At 40.2% G+C, this 15414-nt stretch overlaps 1 protein-coding gene across 7 annotated transcripts in view; it reads left to right on the forward strand.

Annotated features, from left to right (window-relative positions):
- Positions 1 to 12084, forward strand: part of CDCA2 (cell division cycle associated 2) — a 53714-nt gene extending 41630 nt beyond the window's left edge. For 6 of the 7 annotated variants that reach the window (XM_066351990.1, XM_066352007.1, XM_066352024.1 and 3 more), the window contains exons 14-15: positions 6239 to 6407; positions 8816 to 12084. In XM_066351990.1, coding sequence (XP_066208087.1) covers positions 6239 to 6407; positions 8816 to 9927 — 1281 coding nt within the window. In that variant the 3' untranslated portion in view covers positions 9928 to 12084. The remainder of the gene's footprint in view (positions 1 to 6238; positions 6408 to 8815) is intronic. The other variant, XM_066352041.1, reaches the window with a different exon arrangement.
- Positions 12085 to 15414: the final 3330 nt, after the last annotated feature.

The following is a 15414-nucleotide window of genomic DNA, read 5'->3' on the forward strand; positions in this document are numbered from 1 at the left end:
TAGCTTTGTGTCTTGTTTGGTTCTTCTCTTGTTTTTCTGTCATTTATTTTTGTTTGGTTGTATTCCATACTTCTTTCCTCTGTTTCTTCTTTTTTTAAGCTATGTGTTTTCATTAGTGTTATTTTCAGGGGTGGTTACCATTAGGTAATTAAAAAGATATGTATCATATTCATTGTAGTCCATTATCTCATGAGTGCTTCTGTGCTACATTCTCCTTTGTTACCACTAATTTTTGTCTTCTCTCCTTTTTTGTTTTTGTTGTCACAGACGATTCTTGTTTTTATTGTGATCTTGTTGGAGCTTTTACTTGTGATTTTGTTTTGTTTTATTCTTTGTTTCTGGTTGGATAGCCCCCTTTAGTTTTTCTTGTAGTGCAAGTTTTCTGGTGATAAATTCACTTATCTCTATATCTGTGAATGTTTTTTTTTTCCCCTTCATATTTGAAGGATAGCTTTGATGGATATAGTATTTTCAGCTGGAAGTTCCTCTCTTTCAGTACTTTAAATATTGGGTCCACTCTGTTCTGGCTTGCAGAGTTTCTGCTGAGAAATCTAATGATAACCTAATGGGCCTTCCTTTATATGTTGTAGTCTTCTTTTTTTTGGCTGCCTTGAGGATTTTTTCTTTGTCATTGGTTTGTGATAATTTCATTATGATGTGCCTTGGAGTAGGTCTGTTTGGGTTAAGGTAACTTGGTATTCTGTTTGCTTCTTAGATATGAGGGTCTATTTTTTTCCACAGGCTTGGGAAATTCTTATCAATTATTTGTTTAAATATGTTCTCCATTCCTTTTTCTTTCCTCCTTCTGATGTACCCATTATTCTTATATTGCTCTTTCTGATGGATTCAGACAATTCTTGTAGGGCTTTCTTCTTTTTTTTAAATTCATGAGTCTCTCTCCTCTTCTCTCTGTAGTGTCTCTAGTTGCCTGTATTTTATGCCACTGATTCTCTCCTCTGTCTGGCCTGTTATATTAGCTAAGCTTGTCACCTCATTATTCAGTTCATGCATTGAGGTTTTCATTTCTGTTTGGTTTCTTTTTATAGTTTAAATTTCCTTGATGAAGTATTCTTTTTGTTCATTAAATTGTTTTTTGAGCTCACTAAATTGCCTTTTAGAGCTTTCTTATATTTCACTGAGTATTTTTAGGATTTTAATTTTGAATTCCCTGGGTTTTTTTTTTTGAAGGTTTCCACATAATTGGATTTTTTTTTCTATAGCTTTTTCATATCTACCAGAGCTGTGTCTTTGTCTTTTGTATCCATGATATTTGATTTCTTTTTTCTTAGTGGCATTTGAGAGTGGTATTGTTAATAACACTAATAAGAGATCATTAAGAAAATAAAATAAAAGTTGAAAAAATACAGTGAAAAATGAAAATTCTATAATGATAAGTGGAATAAAAGCTACACAGAACAAGGAGCAGGAACTGAGGAGAGTTCCTCATTTCACTAAAGAGAGAGAAAAGTCAAAAACAGGCAAAATGCTACAAAGGAAAATGTGAGTTCAAAATATAATAATTTGCTCATAAATGATGATCGGATGAGAGCAAAAGAAAGAAAAAGAAAAAGATAAAGGAGAAGAAACGAGAAGGGAGAATAAAGAGACAGAAAGAACAAGCAGGAAACAAAATACAAAACAAAGAGAAATATCAATAAAAAAAAACAGAAGTAAAGGTTTCTGAAATGAAACCCTCACAACTAACAAGAATGAAAAATGTAACAACTATGGATAATGCAGTTCAAAAGGAAAATAATAAAAAAAGAAAAGGAAGTAAAAATGAGAAAAAGCATTAAAATTTTTTTTCCTCGTTTTGAGAGGTAGCTTCTTCCTTTTTTTTCAGCAGGTGGCGCTCTACTACCAGTTTTGCCCATGTGGGCCTCTTGGGCAGAGGTTTGTTGATGTGTTGCTGTGACAAAGACACAGGTTGGGCCTCAGTCCAGTTGGCAGGCAGGGCTTGTTAGGGCTTTGGAACTGTATAGCTCTAGCAATGGTAGTCTGTTTTCCAGGCGCCTCTCCTCAAGTCCCTCCCACTGGAGCTATCAGCCTGGCGACTCACTGTGGGGTCCACCTCAGCCACTGTCCTCATTCATAGCAAGGGAATCTATGCATAGCCAGGTCCCCCCTCCCCCCCCACCAGCGCCACTCAAAGCATAGTTCTGGGGAAGCAGTGGCAACCAGAGCCACCAGCAAGAGCAGGCAGGGCTGGGCACAGACAAGGACCAAGTACCTTCTGGCACTTGGCAAAATTCTATGGCCGATGGGCATATCTAGCATGCCTCAGCGCACTGTGGTTTTAATCTCCAGGGGGTTTTCCTGCTTGCGCTGCTTGGTAGACCGTGACAGGCCACTTGTGTGTTTAGCTCCCATGACTCCAGCAATGCACACAGACAGTTGTAACCCCTGCTCAGGCACCCAGCGCAGGCAGTCTCAGGCCAAGCTTCTTGGCTATGGGCACCTGGCGCTGGATACCTGGAGCCGGGAGTGTCCAAAGACGCTGGTGCTCATGCAGGTGCCTAGTGATACTCTCGGGTTAAGCCCTCCAGTCCCTGCGTGTATCCTGTGCTGGAGACCGTGGAGCTGGGAGTGCACAAAGACACTGGTGCTCACGCAGGTGCCCAACATTGTTAATCTTGCACTAAGCACTTTGGCCTGTGCACGCGCCCGCCCGCTCGCTCCCTTGCCGGTGATCGTGGAGCTGGGAATGCACAAAGATGCTGGGGCCGGCCTACGTGGGTACCCTCTGCTGGTAACTTTAGGTGTTTAGGTGGATTCCACCAACTGTGTGCATGCCCCCCCCCCCCCGATCTCAGGCAGAGCTGGTGTGATCTTTCTTTTGTTTGGGTGCCTACCCTAACTCAGCTCTATCCCCACTAGTTCAGTCTCTCCTCTTCGCTGGGCTCCAAACAAAAGTGCCCCTACCTCAGATCAGTGCGGAAAGCGAAATGCCCTGCCCTCCGTCTTATATATTCAGCCACTTTTTCACCCAGTCATACCTTTGTTTGGTGTGTGTAAATTTCAGGTGCTCCTAAGGTTTTTTTCTCTGTGTTTAGTTGTTGAATTTGTTGAAATTTCAAGGGGAGAGACTGGGAGTACCCCTCACACCACCATTTCTCTGACTTTATTCCTGTGATTGGTTTGCACACTGGAAAGGGCATTGCAAGGTGGGAGAGCTGCCCAGTAAATCTTGATGGTAGAAATAAAAGATAAGCTTTAGTTCTGTTGCACGAGAGGCAATATTAGTGATTCTGGAGGAAATGGAATCACTCTAAGGGTCGTACATTCAGTTGTTCTTTGCTCCAAGTCATGAACCAACCTAACCATTTCTAGGCCACTTGCCTTCCCCAGGTTTCCAATCACATGTGGCCTCTTGTTTATTACCATATAAGTAAGGTTTTTCTATTGGCTTAAATTCAGGTTTTGTTAAAGTCCTAGCCTTTGCAGATTGCAAAGGCAATTGCATGGGCAATATACTATAAATGGATTTTCATGGCAGACGACAGGTGCTTTAATCTTTCTATTTGGGTGGTATCCTTTTCTTGGCCCACAACCATGGATATTAATCTTTCATGATATTTAGCCAATTTTATGAAGTTTAATTAATTGTACCTTTTTTTCTCTTTCATTTATCCATCTGTCCGTGTTTGCTGAGGAGCCAGTATGTACTAGGCGCTGTTGCAAGTGTTGGTGATACCTTAGACAAAGATTTTCAGAATCCTGCTAGAAGGTGGTTTTTCCTACATATGAAACTATTTTAGAGGTGATAACATTGGGTACAGTATATTAACTGACCATGTAGGCCTATGTCATATAGTAAATAATAACAAGATTATCATTTTTTATGTTGAAAGTATTTCCCCCATTATAGTCCTCAAAGTAGTAGGAAGGAACTTAAAAGAACAGGAGTAGCTAGCTTATCTATAACTCTTACTTAGATCAAGCCCTATCTGAGCCATTTCACCTAAGGTAACTTATTTAATTCCAGTTCCATTGTGATTTCCATTTTGAAGATGTGATGAGAAGTAGCACAGAGAGGTGGGTTAATTGTCTGCAGTTACAGCAGTTAAGTGGCAGAGTCAGGATTTTATTTAGTTATTTATTTATTTAGTTAGTTAGTTAGTTAGTTAGTTATTACAGAGACAGAGAGTCAGAGAGAGGGATAGACAGACAGGAACAGAGATATGAGAAGCATCAATCATTAGTTTTTCATTACGACATCTTAATTGTTCATTGACTGCTTTCTCATATGTGCCCTGACCGCGGGCCTTCAGCAGACTGAGTAACCCCTTGCTCAAGCCAGCGATCTTGGGCTCAAGCTGGTGAGGTTTTGCTCAAACCAGATGAGCCTGTGCTCAAGCTGGTGACCTCGGGGTCTCAAACCTGGGTCCTCCGCATCCAAGTCCGATGCTCTATCCACTGCGCCACCACCTGGTCAGGTGGCAGATTCAGGATATTAACAGAAGGCTTCTGGTACCAGAGGTCAAATACTTTTCTTGTGCAACTCATCCCTGGAGCCCGAGCTAGGATTTTCTCTTGCCTTCGTTTTCCCAGCTGTTCCATATTGAACAGAAATTCCATGAAAAAAGGTTTCATGGAAAAATATTTAACCCAGCATTTTCCAAAAGTACATAGAGATTATTTATACTGAGAACTTTTAACAGAATTTAATGTTAAATGTATATGGTAAATCAGCAAGAGGAACATTCATCTTGTACTATTATAAAATTATTTTTCCATGAATGTTTTGTTTCATTTTTATAGGATCTCTTTAGATAATCTCAAGGGCCACTTATGTTCTCTTGAAAATCATTCGCTCTCTCACACCATCCGTTTCTATGCTGTCGTCACACATTTCTGAAATGGGACGTCACTTGTTACTCTCTTGTGGTTCAGGCTCCAGCTGGCTTCCTTAGCTTCAGCAGCCACCGGTGGCGCATGCGTCCACCACGTCACTGCTGCATGCAGCTCTTGTGTGGCCCACTCAACTCTGGGGGGCGCTGCTCTCTTCTCTGGAAAGCCCTTCTGCAGCAGCAGCAGTCCATGCTCAGCCTAAACAACTTTTGTGTGTTTGAGACTTAACTTAGACATTACATTTTCTGTGGAGTACGCCGTGAACCCCTCCCGTGGACCAGGTACCCATCTTCTCGGCCTTTGCAGAGTCTGCCGTGGTCTGTATTACTATTACTTACCATTAGACTGGGAGCTCCCAGAAATCACATACAGTATGTTTATGTTTCACACCTAGCAAGTTATTACCTGCACATAGTGGTAACCATGTAAATGTGTGCATGGATTCTATTTTCTAAGAAGCATTGTTATTAAACACGTTCTTTTCGCTAACCCAAAGTCTGATTCTCTCCAATATGATCACACTGAATATATTTCTTTTTTGCTCATAATCTATTCTTCCAATACAGTATTTGAGTTTTCCTCAAGTTTTTTTCCGTATGAAACTTTTTCTTAAACTGGAACATTAGTTCTCAGTTACTGAAATAGCAGTCAGAATTAAATTTAATACTTCATTCCAGCTATTATTAAAGCAGTCTTCAGATTTTATAGAAACCTGCATGTTTTCTATCATGTTTACCAACCTTTGTCCCTGATCTTGTGCTCGTTAAAGATCCGTTTTATATTGATCTATTTATTTTAATTTTGATGAACTCTTCTGTTGTTTGGATCAGTTCAGCTCACCTTGTGTTCTTTTCAGATTTTATGTACACACCTCTTGTTTCTGTACCCAAATCCTCATCTGGAAGCGGCCTCCCATAGCTTCCTGAAGACAGCTCCTTCCAGGTTAATCCGGAGTCAGTCCAACTACATCTTAGTGACAAGTATCTCATATCTTAAGTCTGTCCAATCTCTCTAGCTCAGCGGTTCTCAACCTGTATATGTATTTTCCGATGGCTTTAGGCGACCCCTGTGTTTTGGTCGTTCGACCCCCGCCAGGGTTGCGACCCACAGGTTGAGAACTGCTGCTCTAGCTAATCTATTTTTGACTTATCCAGAGTTTATTTTGGGAAATGCTTTGTGGAAATACAGAACGTTATGCTACAATATGTCAATTGAGTTTTGCTGTGTATTTTATTTATGTAAGGCACCTAGCCCCCTACCCCAACTCAGATCTCTGAAATTTTAAATGAGATAACTGGTCTTAAGTGTTTCTATAGAAATTAAAGGGTCAAAATTCCATATGGTGCTACATCTTTCTCAGTTACAGTGTTTGAAAACATTTTCTCAGGTTTTAAAAAGCTGCCGAAAGAAAAAAGCAAAGAGAAAGAAAGGTGTTCAGAACGTGTATGGGGAAAGAGACATTGCTTCCAAGAAGCCGCTCCTGAGTCCCATTCCAGAGCTGCCTGAGGTGTCAGAGAGGTCACCCTTGGTCCCCAGCATCCACAGGACGTGCTCAGGTACTCTTGTCCCTGTCCTGGTGTTTACTTTCTGTCTCTTCTCTTCTTTGTTGTGTTTCACTCACTCTCTTTTTCCCTTTGTCCCATTCACAGTGTCAGTTGCAACTAAATAAAAGCAGAAACTTTTGATACTGCCGTGAGAATGTAAAGGAGCAGTGGTGTGTAGCTACTAGGTCCCCTAGACCCTCTTTCAACTCTGAAGGGCACTCTGGACTCTCCCCTCAGAGAAATGCAGACTCTGATATTGTATATCACTTTAAGGAAAGTAATTGTTTTATATCCTGTTTCTTTTTCTTTTTAAAACACTTTGTTAAAGTAAAATGAATTCTTTTGGGTGGTGTTGTCCATCATTAAAAATGAATGAGGTGTTTATTCAACACTAGATATATCTTACATGGATTAAGACAACAATTTACTGACCTGTGCTTCAGTACAGTTGGCATGACTGAGCGTCTTCTGTTGAATTCGATTACCTTGACAGCTTTGTTTAAAAGCAAAGATGAAGTTGCTTGATAGCCTGATTAGATAAAAATTAGATCAGAGTTGCATCCAGTTTGTAATGCCTAGGTTTTAAATTGACTAAATCATGCTACAAATAATATGAATATGTGTTCATCTGGTGTGTTAATTTTGTGTAGAATCATTTTTAGAATAATTGCCTTTGTCAGTCATCCAATGTTTATGGCCTGCATTCCCTTTGCAACATATTTTATAGGATTTATAGTAGGGTCAAGGAAGAATATGGTGCATGCCATTATAAACTCTTGGCTACTTCCTGCTTCTTAATTTCAGGATAAAGCACAGAAGTTTAAACAAACACAGCACCACCCCATAGTCACACACAGGGTTCTCCAGCCCCAGGTCACCCTCGCTTTTTACATGGTCTGTCGTGGAACAGGCTGGCCACCCCATCTCTTTTAATCTGGTCTATTGCTGCTGTCCTGTAAAATTTAGCTGTGCTGGCAGCCTTTTCAGGACCACCCTGCTCACATTACACCTTTCCACCTGGTTCATGATGATCTCTTCACCTCCATTCCCTGCAAGTTGCGTTCCCCTTGAGACCAGAAACTAAGTCTTACGTTTATTATATCCACAATTCCTAAAGAGTTTTTCCTAAAGATGTTTAAAATAATGTTAATGTGTGTTTCCCATCTTGCTTTCTATTAGAGAATTTGTTTTTTAAAATGCCTGGAACAATTTTTTAAATCTATAAGCAATTGTTACAAGGATTTAAAGCAGTTCCTTCCCTCCCTTCCCCCCGCCCCTCCTCCCTCCCTCCCTCCCTCCCTTCCCCCCTCCCTCCCTTCCTGTCTCCAAACTTTTCTCTCTCTTGCTGCCTCTGTCCCTCTCCCCTACTTCCCTTTATTGTGTTAATTTCATGAACAATACATAAATGTGTTTTTAAAGTTGTATGAAAAGCCCAGTGACTATTAGTTGGGTGGCACTGAAACGACCCTACTCTATGTTAATCTCTAGCTTTGCATGACCCAAATCATAGATATTATACCTTTCAAATTGAAACATTTTTTAGATTTTTTTATTCAGCTTATGTTTTATATGTCTGCCAGTTTTGATTTTGTTTAGAACATTTTTATTACGTTTGACCAATCAAGTAAAAACTGTTATCTGAGAGGACAAGAGAGATGGTATGTAATATAGTACTGAGACTAAGAACACATAGGCTGTATTATGTAACTGAAAGATCTTCCTGTTGTTTTTTTCACCTATGATTGTATTCACCTACAAAGTCTCACAGTGTGCTGAGAACACATGACTGGCCCCACAGGGCATGCATTTCTTGGAGGATGGCTTTAGTCAGTGATTTAGGCACACAGGGGCAGACTTTCAGACTATTGAAACAAAGGTGGCTCTTTGAGAGTACAGTGCAGTTTATTTTAACTTTTTAACATAGGGCATAAGACCTGAATGTCTTCAGGGAGTAAGTACCCTTTGAGCGAAGTCCTTAAATCCCCCAGAGTTCCAGGTTTCCTTGTCTCTGTTTCAGGAGAAACATTGATAGAGAAGTTTCAGAGCAGTTGTGGCCCATTTTCTTTAATTCATTTTTATGCAAATGGGAAATGTAGCTGCCTTGTGCTAATTGACCTTGTGGTGTGGGAAGTACATTAGAATTGAGGAAGCAATTTCAGGTGCCATTGTGTTTTCCTGGTCTAAGGTCAGGTTCTTTATTAATTCATGCATTAACTGCAGATTTTCTTAACTTGTCAGTTGGGGAAGCACTAAGCGAGAAAGGATGATGACAGGTAGGGCAAGTACAGTGGGACATGTTGAGCCGTTGTGATGTTTGAAAGCTTAAAACAGACCACCATCTGGCACCTGTGTTTGATTTGTTAAGGTTTATTTTTATGGTTACTTTTTAATTATGTACAAACTTATTTACATGCCCACAGTTGACTTCAGTGCAAATGGTGAACTTGAAGAAATGAAGCTTCCTAGAAGGAAGAATGCTTTTCCTCAAAACTCAGAAGTTTTGCATATAAATCAGGAGTTGAGTAAAGATGATGTGTCTGAATTCTGCAGCTCTTACACAACAAGTTCTTTTTCACTTATTAACGCTACTCTTGAGCAGGACTCAAATAGAAATACTGTGGGAATTCACTCAGATAAAATTATCCCGAAAGCAGAAATGAGGTTGGAAAGTGAAAATGACCTAAAAACTGGGACCAAGAATGAAAACAGTCCTATTTCTTGTGCTTCTGTGACTGGAGAACCTGTGTTGTCAGATGGTCTGCTATCTGATTTTATGACGCAGTCCCAGGACTTTTCTGCTGCTGGTCAAAATATGGAAAACCTTTCTCAGAGGTTTAAAATTTCAGGAGGTAAAAAGTGTGAACAAGATGACTTTTTAGTAACGGCTGGAGAAAGGCTGCAGGCCACACGGTTGATGTCTGGCTTACAGAAAGAATGTGATTGTTCAGAAGGTGTCTTAACTGATGGGATAAAAGAAGAGAAAAGTCAAAGTGAGGATTTGGGAGGAAGTGGCAGTGGCCTGAGTTGTGGAGGGAAACATGGAAGGAGCCCTATGTGTAGGTCTGATGGTCAGAGTTCACACTTAGGGCACCAGGGAGTTCACCAGCTTTCCTACAGTGCCATAGAAATTAGTTTGGAAAATTCTGAACTGTATAAAGATCTGTCTGACTCTCTAGAGCAAAGCTTTCAGAGAACAAACAGGGAAACAAAAGTCAGACGCAGCACAAGGCTGCAGAAATATTTGGAAAATGAAGGGCTTGTATGGATTTCACTTCCACTTCCTCCCGCTTCCGGCCCTTCCCAAAGAACCAAAAGGAGAACAATGCATACATGTGACAGCAGAGGATTTGAAAGTATGTCTCCCAGAGAAAAAACTGTGTCTTTCAGACAAAAGCAGTGTGTACCCTACTCCACAGCACATCAGGAGAGCAGGGTGGGCTCTGCAGCCAGTTCTGGTTTACCTGGGAAGAGGAGGAGGAGCTTTTGTACATCTGCGCTGGTGAACACTAAAGCTACTAAGTCAAAATGCTAAAACAGAAGCATCTTTCTCAACCAGAAGGAAGAAAGCTCTAAATGACATCAAGAGTGTTAGCTGTGTTGGAGGACTTCTGCAATGACCGGCATTTCCCGCAGAACATTTGTCAAGAGAAGGTAACTGTCCGTGCTTACAAGATTCTTCCATCCCAGTTCCTGTTGTTTGTTCAGCTTCACTGCTTTAAAAGTTTCAAGTAAAATCCTGAGTTGAACCTGCTTTTAAGTAGAAATAAATGAATTTCTTTATCATTCAAAAAGAAAATATTCTATTAAATATGACCTTCTCTTCCCAAATGGCAAATGCTTTATTAGTTTTGCTAAAAAGGATTGTTTTTAGACTCTATGTCTCTCAAGTTTTATTTTATGTTAGTGGATATTTACACCAGAGGTTTAGGGTCTGTTGTGTAAAAAAAAAAAAAAAAAGAAAGAAAAAGCATCTTTTATAACAGCTGGATGAGAAGAGGGTTTTTTTTAACCAAATTGATATTATTAATGTAACTATGAAAATTGGAGGTTAATATAAGGTGGAAAGCTGTTTAAAAAGTGTGTTTTTATTTAAAGATACTACAAAACTGGTTAAAAGTTTTAACAGTTATGGTAGATGAAAATTGTAAAACTTGTTTTCTCTTTGGGTTGGAGTTATGAGAAGCTTAAATGAATGACCTGCTTTATTTGTCTCAAATGAAATATTTACTACTTTGATTAAAATCAGATCTTAACCAAAGGATTTCGGGACAGTCTTTCAGTGACCGGATGCAGGTTAAGGCAAAAGTAGTTTACAGTTGTTTGTATGGAAAATAATAAAATACAAGAATGAACTCCATGTTTAAACCCTCTTCTGCTTCACCCTGTATGATAAATCTGTCATTATAGAATGAAAATATAATTGATAAATAACTAATGTGAAAGAATTTGATCTTCAAACAAGATTCCTACATGCTTTGTGGGGTAGAGGTGGATGATTGGTTTTGGGGGGAAATACAGCAGTTTAATTTGAAGACTTGTTTCCCGGATTATTCAGATTAGTCACAGGTGATTTGGGATTTACTGTGGTTCTTCTTAAAAAAATTTTTTTGAATCTAAAAACTTATTAAAAGCAGCCCCAGACCCCAGAAAATGAGTTTACTAATGTGAAGCATCTCGGTAGGTTACTGATTTTTTTTTAAACAAGGCATTTTCCAGCCGGTCTAACTTGATTTCAAAATGTCAAGCACTGTCACTTGGCTCGGATTTCCTAGTCATGCCATAGCCATCTCTCCTATTGCCATTTTGGTAGGAGCAGTTTGAAAGTCTAAATTGTTATATACCGGGAATTTGTGAAGGTGCATATAAATCATGGGGTCATTAAACAATTGTCTGGAATCCTGTAAATCATAAAGTCTGCCTCTCAGCGATGCACAGACCTGTTAACAAATAGAGAGCCCTCTATAAATAACATGGCAGGGTAGAGGGCTCCTGCGGAGGGAGCTGCCCCTCGGACAGAAGCCGGCTGTTCGGGCACCAGCGGGTCTGGGCCCCCTGCTGCAGAAGACTAATGCATTTCACATTCACAGTCGCAGTGGTCCTGGCTGCTTCTGCTGAAGGGTGGATTGTTGAAATTCTTTTTTATCTTCACACGTAAATTATTTATGGACTTTTCCCCCCTTTTATAGTTTAGGGTGATGGGCAAATATATACCAATGAAAACAAACCACCGAAAAGAAGGGGAAAAAAAGAACTAATTAACTATATATAACACTTTTTGGTTTTGGCAATTGAAAAAAAAAACTCCGAGAAATGTAAGATATTTTCTCCTTTGTTTAACGTGAAAGTTCAAAAAGTGATTATTTTTTCCCCTTTCAATTGTATGATGAGCTATAATCTCATTTGTCTTTCTTTACATTTTTAAAATTTCATGTGCTTTGTTTTATTCCTCAAAAAATGCTAATGAGGATGAGGGTAACACTTTGGTGTGTAGGTTTTTTTTCACTTAATTTTCCCAATGTAAAGTTCTCATTTTCTAGCATCTACAGTTAAAAATACAGAGAAACTTTACAACTAGTGTTGGTTTCACCGTGTTTCATTCAATGTGAAAATATTGTTGAAATCTGTAAAGAACAAACAGCCGTTTTTCCTAAAAAGATCAGCTCTAAGAAATTAAAGCAATATGAGCACTGTTTTATCCTTTACTTCTCATTTTGCATCATAATATTTGTGAAAAGTTATGATTTCTGTATTTGATATGCTTGTTTTTAATGGTTTCTTTTCACTTGTGGTTCAATCAGAAACTTGGCCCCAGAAGAGTTTTTTCTGGCCTTCCCTTCTCACTGTGGTGATCTTAGACCCTCTTCTGCAGAGTCATGCTGGTTCCAGAAGGTGGCAGCATGGCATCCTTAGTGTTTCCTGTGCTCGTCACTTTAAAGCCAGGGCAGCTCTTGCTGCTCGGTTACCTCCTTTCCTCATATATATATATTTTTTGCCTTTTTTTATTACAGGAGTAATATGTGGCTATTGAATAAAGTAGAAAACAACACAAAATTAAAAACTTTCTCCCACCCCATGCAAGCACCCCGCACCTTCCTTCCCCAGCTTTCTGAAATGCCAGCACAGTTAATCAGTGTGCTGCTGCTAGACCTGTGCCTGTGCAAACATGACTGTGGGATTTGTTGTTTTCTGATGGCATCACTATACATGCCGATCTGCCCCTTGATTTCTTTATTCGGCAAAATACCATGAGTATCCTTCAGTCTTAACGGGAGCCCTAGTCTGCTCTTCAGTCTTTTAGAATTACATAATTTTGATATTTACAGTTTAGTCATTTCTTTCCTAATGCATGCTACTTGTCTTCATGTTTTTGTTACTGAAAATTATTATTATTATTATTATTAAATTTTTTTTTTTTTTGTATTTTTCTGAAGCTGGAAACAGGGAGGCAGTCAGACAGACTCCCGCACGTGCCCGACCGGGATCCACCCGGCATGCCCACCAGGGGGTGATGCTCTGCCCATCCGGGGCGTAGCTCTGCCGCAACCAGAGCCATTCTAGCGCCTGAGGCAGAGGCCACAGAGCCATCCCCAGCACCCGGGCCATCTTTGCTCCAATGGAGCCCTGGCTGCGGGAGGGGAAGAGAGAGATAGAGAGGAAGGAGAGGGGGAGGGGTGGAGAAGCAGATGGGCGCTTCTGTGTGCCCTGGCCAGGAATCGAACCCGGGACTTCTACACGCCAGGCCGACGCTCTACCACTGAGCCAACCAGCCAGGGCTGTTACTGAAAATTATGCTGCACTGGGCTTGTGCGAAAATGTAAGGTAAATTCCTTGAAATTAAAATGGTTATGAAGTTCTTTTTTATGAATCACACCACACTGGCAAAGCCCTTTCATCAAGGTTTCAGCCTCTTTGACTTCTTACTCTCCCACATGTTCGTGCCACTTGGCTTCCATTCCCTCCCACCGTTCCCCCCACCCCCAACCCCGGTACTTAAACAGCATTAGGGGTCAGGTTTAGATTTGGCCTAACAGGAAAAAATGAGTAACTCCCAATTTATGCTTTATATTGAAAGAGATTTTTCTTTTTTCTTTTTTTGTATTTTTCTGAAGTTGGAAACGGGGAGGCAGTCAGACTCCCACATGCGCCCGACTGGGATCCACCCGGCACACCCACCAGGGGGTGGTGCTCTGTTGCAACCAAGGCCATTCTAGCGCCTGAGGCAGAGGCCACAGAGCCATCCTCAGCACCCGCGCCAACTTTGCTCCAATGGAGCCTCCGCTGTGGGAGGGGAAGAGAAAGACAGAGAGGAAGGAGAGGGGGAGGGGTGGAGAAGCAGATGGCGCTTTTCCTGTGTGCCCTGGTTGGGAATCGAACCCAGGACTCCTGCACACCAGGCCGACGCTCTACTACTGAGCCAACCGGCCAGGGCTAAGAGCTTTTTCTTTTTAGGTCAGGTTTAATGAGGTATAATAACCCTGTGGTAAAGCTGACCCTTTTTGAGCTTACAGTTTGGATTCTGCCAAGTTCATACCGTCCTGTAACCACTAGTACAGTCAAGTAACAGAGCACTTCATCACCCAGCAGATGTGTTCTCCTACCTCTTTGTGGCCAATCCCCCCCCAACCCTGGACCCTCACAGCTGCTCACCTGACACCTGTCCTTATAGTTTTCCCTTTCCCATAATGTATAAATGGGACTATATAGTATATATGCTTTTTTAAACCTAGGAAAATGTTTTTGAGATACATCAGTGTCACATGTCATAAGTAGCTGATTTCTTTTGATTGGTAAGTAGTATTCTATTTTAGGGATGTACCCATTTGTTTATTCACCAATTGACGGATAATTTGGATTGTTTTTATAATTTTGGCCGTTGCCAATAAAGCTGCTATAAACAGTCACATGGAAAATTTTTTTTAAATACACATTTTCATTTATCTTGGGTAAAGGCCCGGGAATGAGATTCCTGTCATGTGCCATTGGGATATGTTTTCACTGTTAAAGAAACTGGCTTTTTCAAGGGGTTGCACTGTTTGCATTCTTACCTGCACCAGACTTGTTTCAGTCACTTCACAGTCTCACCAGCACTTAGTACTGGTCATCCTGTTCATTCTAGGGAATCTAGTAGGATGTGGGGCCGTAGCCTTGTGGTTTCAATGTGTACTTTGCTAATGAGCATCTTTTCCTATGTTGTTTGCTGTCCTTAAATCCTCTTTATTGAAATGTCAAGTCAACTCTTTCTTGCTCATGCTTTCTTTGTAGTCTCATTGAGTTCAAAGAGTTTTGTATGTATTTGGATACAAGACCTTTATTGAATACATATCTGGAAATATTTTTTTCCCAATCAGTGGCTAATCTTATTTTTTTAGCAGTGTCTTTGAAGAGAATATAGAAATTTTTATGTAATCTGATTTATCAATTTTATTCTCTATTCTAATGGTTTATGCTTTTGTGTCCTATCCAAGAAATCTTTGCCTAACTCAGAGGCACTAAGATGTGTTTTATAGTTTTAGCTCCTAGGTGTTAGATCAATGTTGAGTTAACTTTTTTGTATTGTGTGAGGGGAGGGTATTTTAAGTGGAAATCATTTGTTGAAAAGATTATGCATTTCTCATTGAATTATCATATAAAGGCACCTTTATTGAAATAAGTTGACCTTATATATGTAGGTCTCTTTCTGGACTTTATTCTGTTCCACTGATCTATGTGTCTGTTATAGACCAACATCATACCATTTTGATTACTATAAGAAAGCTTAGCCTGCCTGACCTGTGGTGGTGTAGTGGATAGGCGTCAACCTGGAAGGCTGAGGTTGCCGGTTTGAATTCCTGGAATTGCCTGGTCAAGGCACATATAAGAAGCAACTACTATGAGTTGATGCTTCCCACTGCTCTCTCTCTCTCTCTCTCTCAAATCAATAAATAAGAATCTTAAAAAAAGAAAGTTTCTTTAAAAAATGTACTGCAAAATCAACACACAATAAGTGCTGGCGAGGGTTTGGAGAAAAGGGAACCCTCCT

The sequence above is a fragment of the Saccopteryx leptura genome, chromosome 1, assembly GCF_036850995.1.
Source record: "Saccopteryx leptura isolate mSacLep1 chromosome 1, mSacLep1_pri_phased_curated, whole genome shotgun sequence".
NCBI lineage: Eukaryota > Metazoa > Chordata > Mammalia > Chiroptera > Emballonuridae > Saccopteryx > Saccopteryx leptura.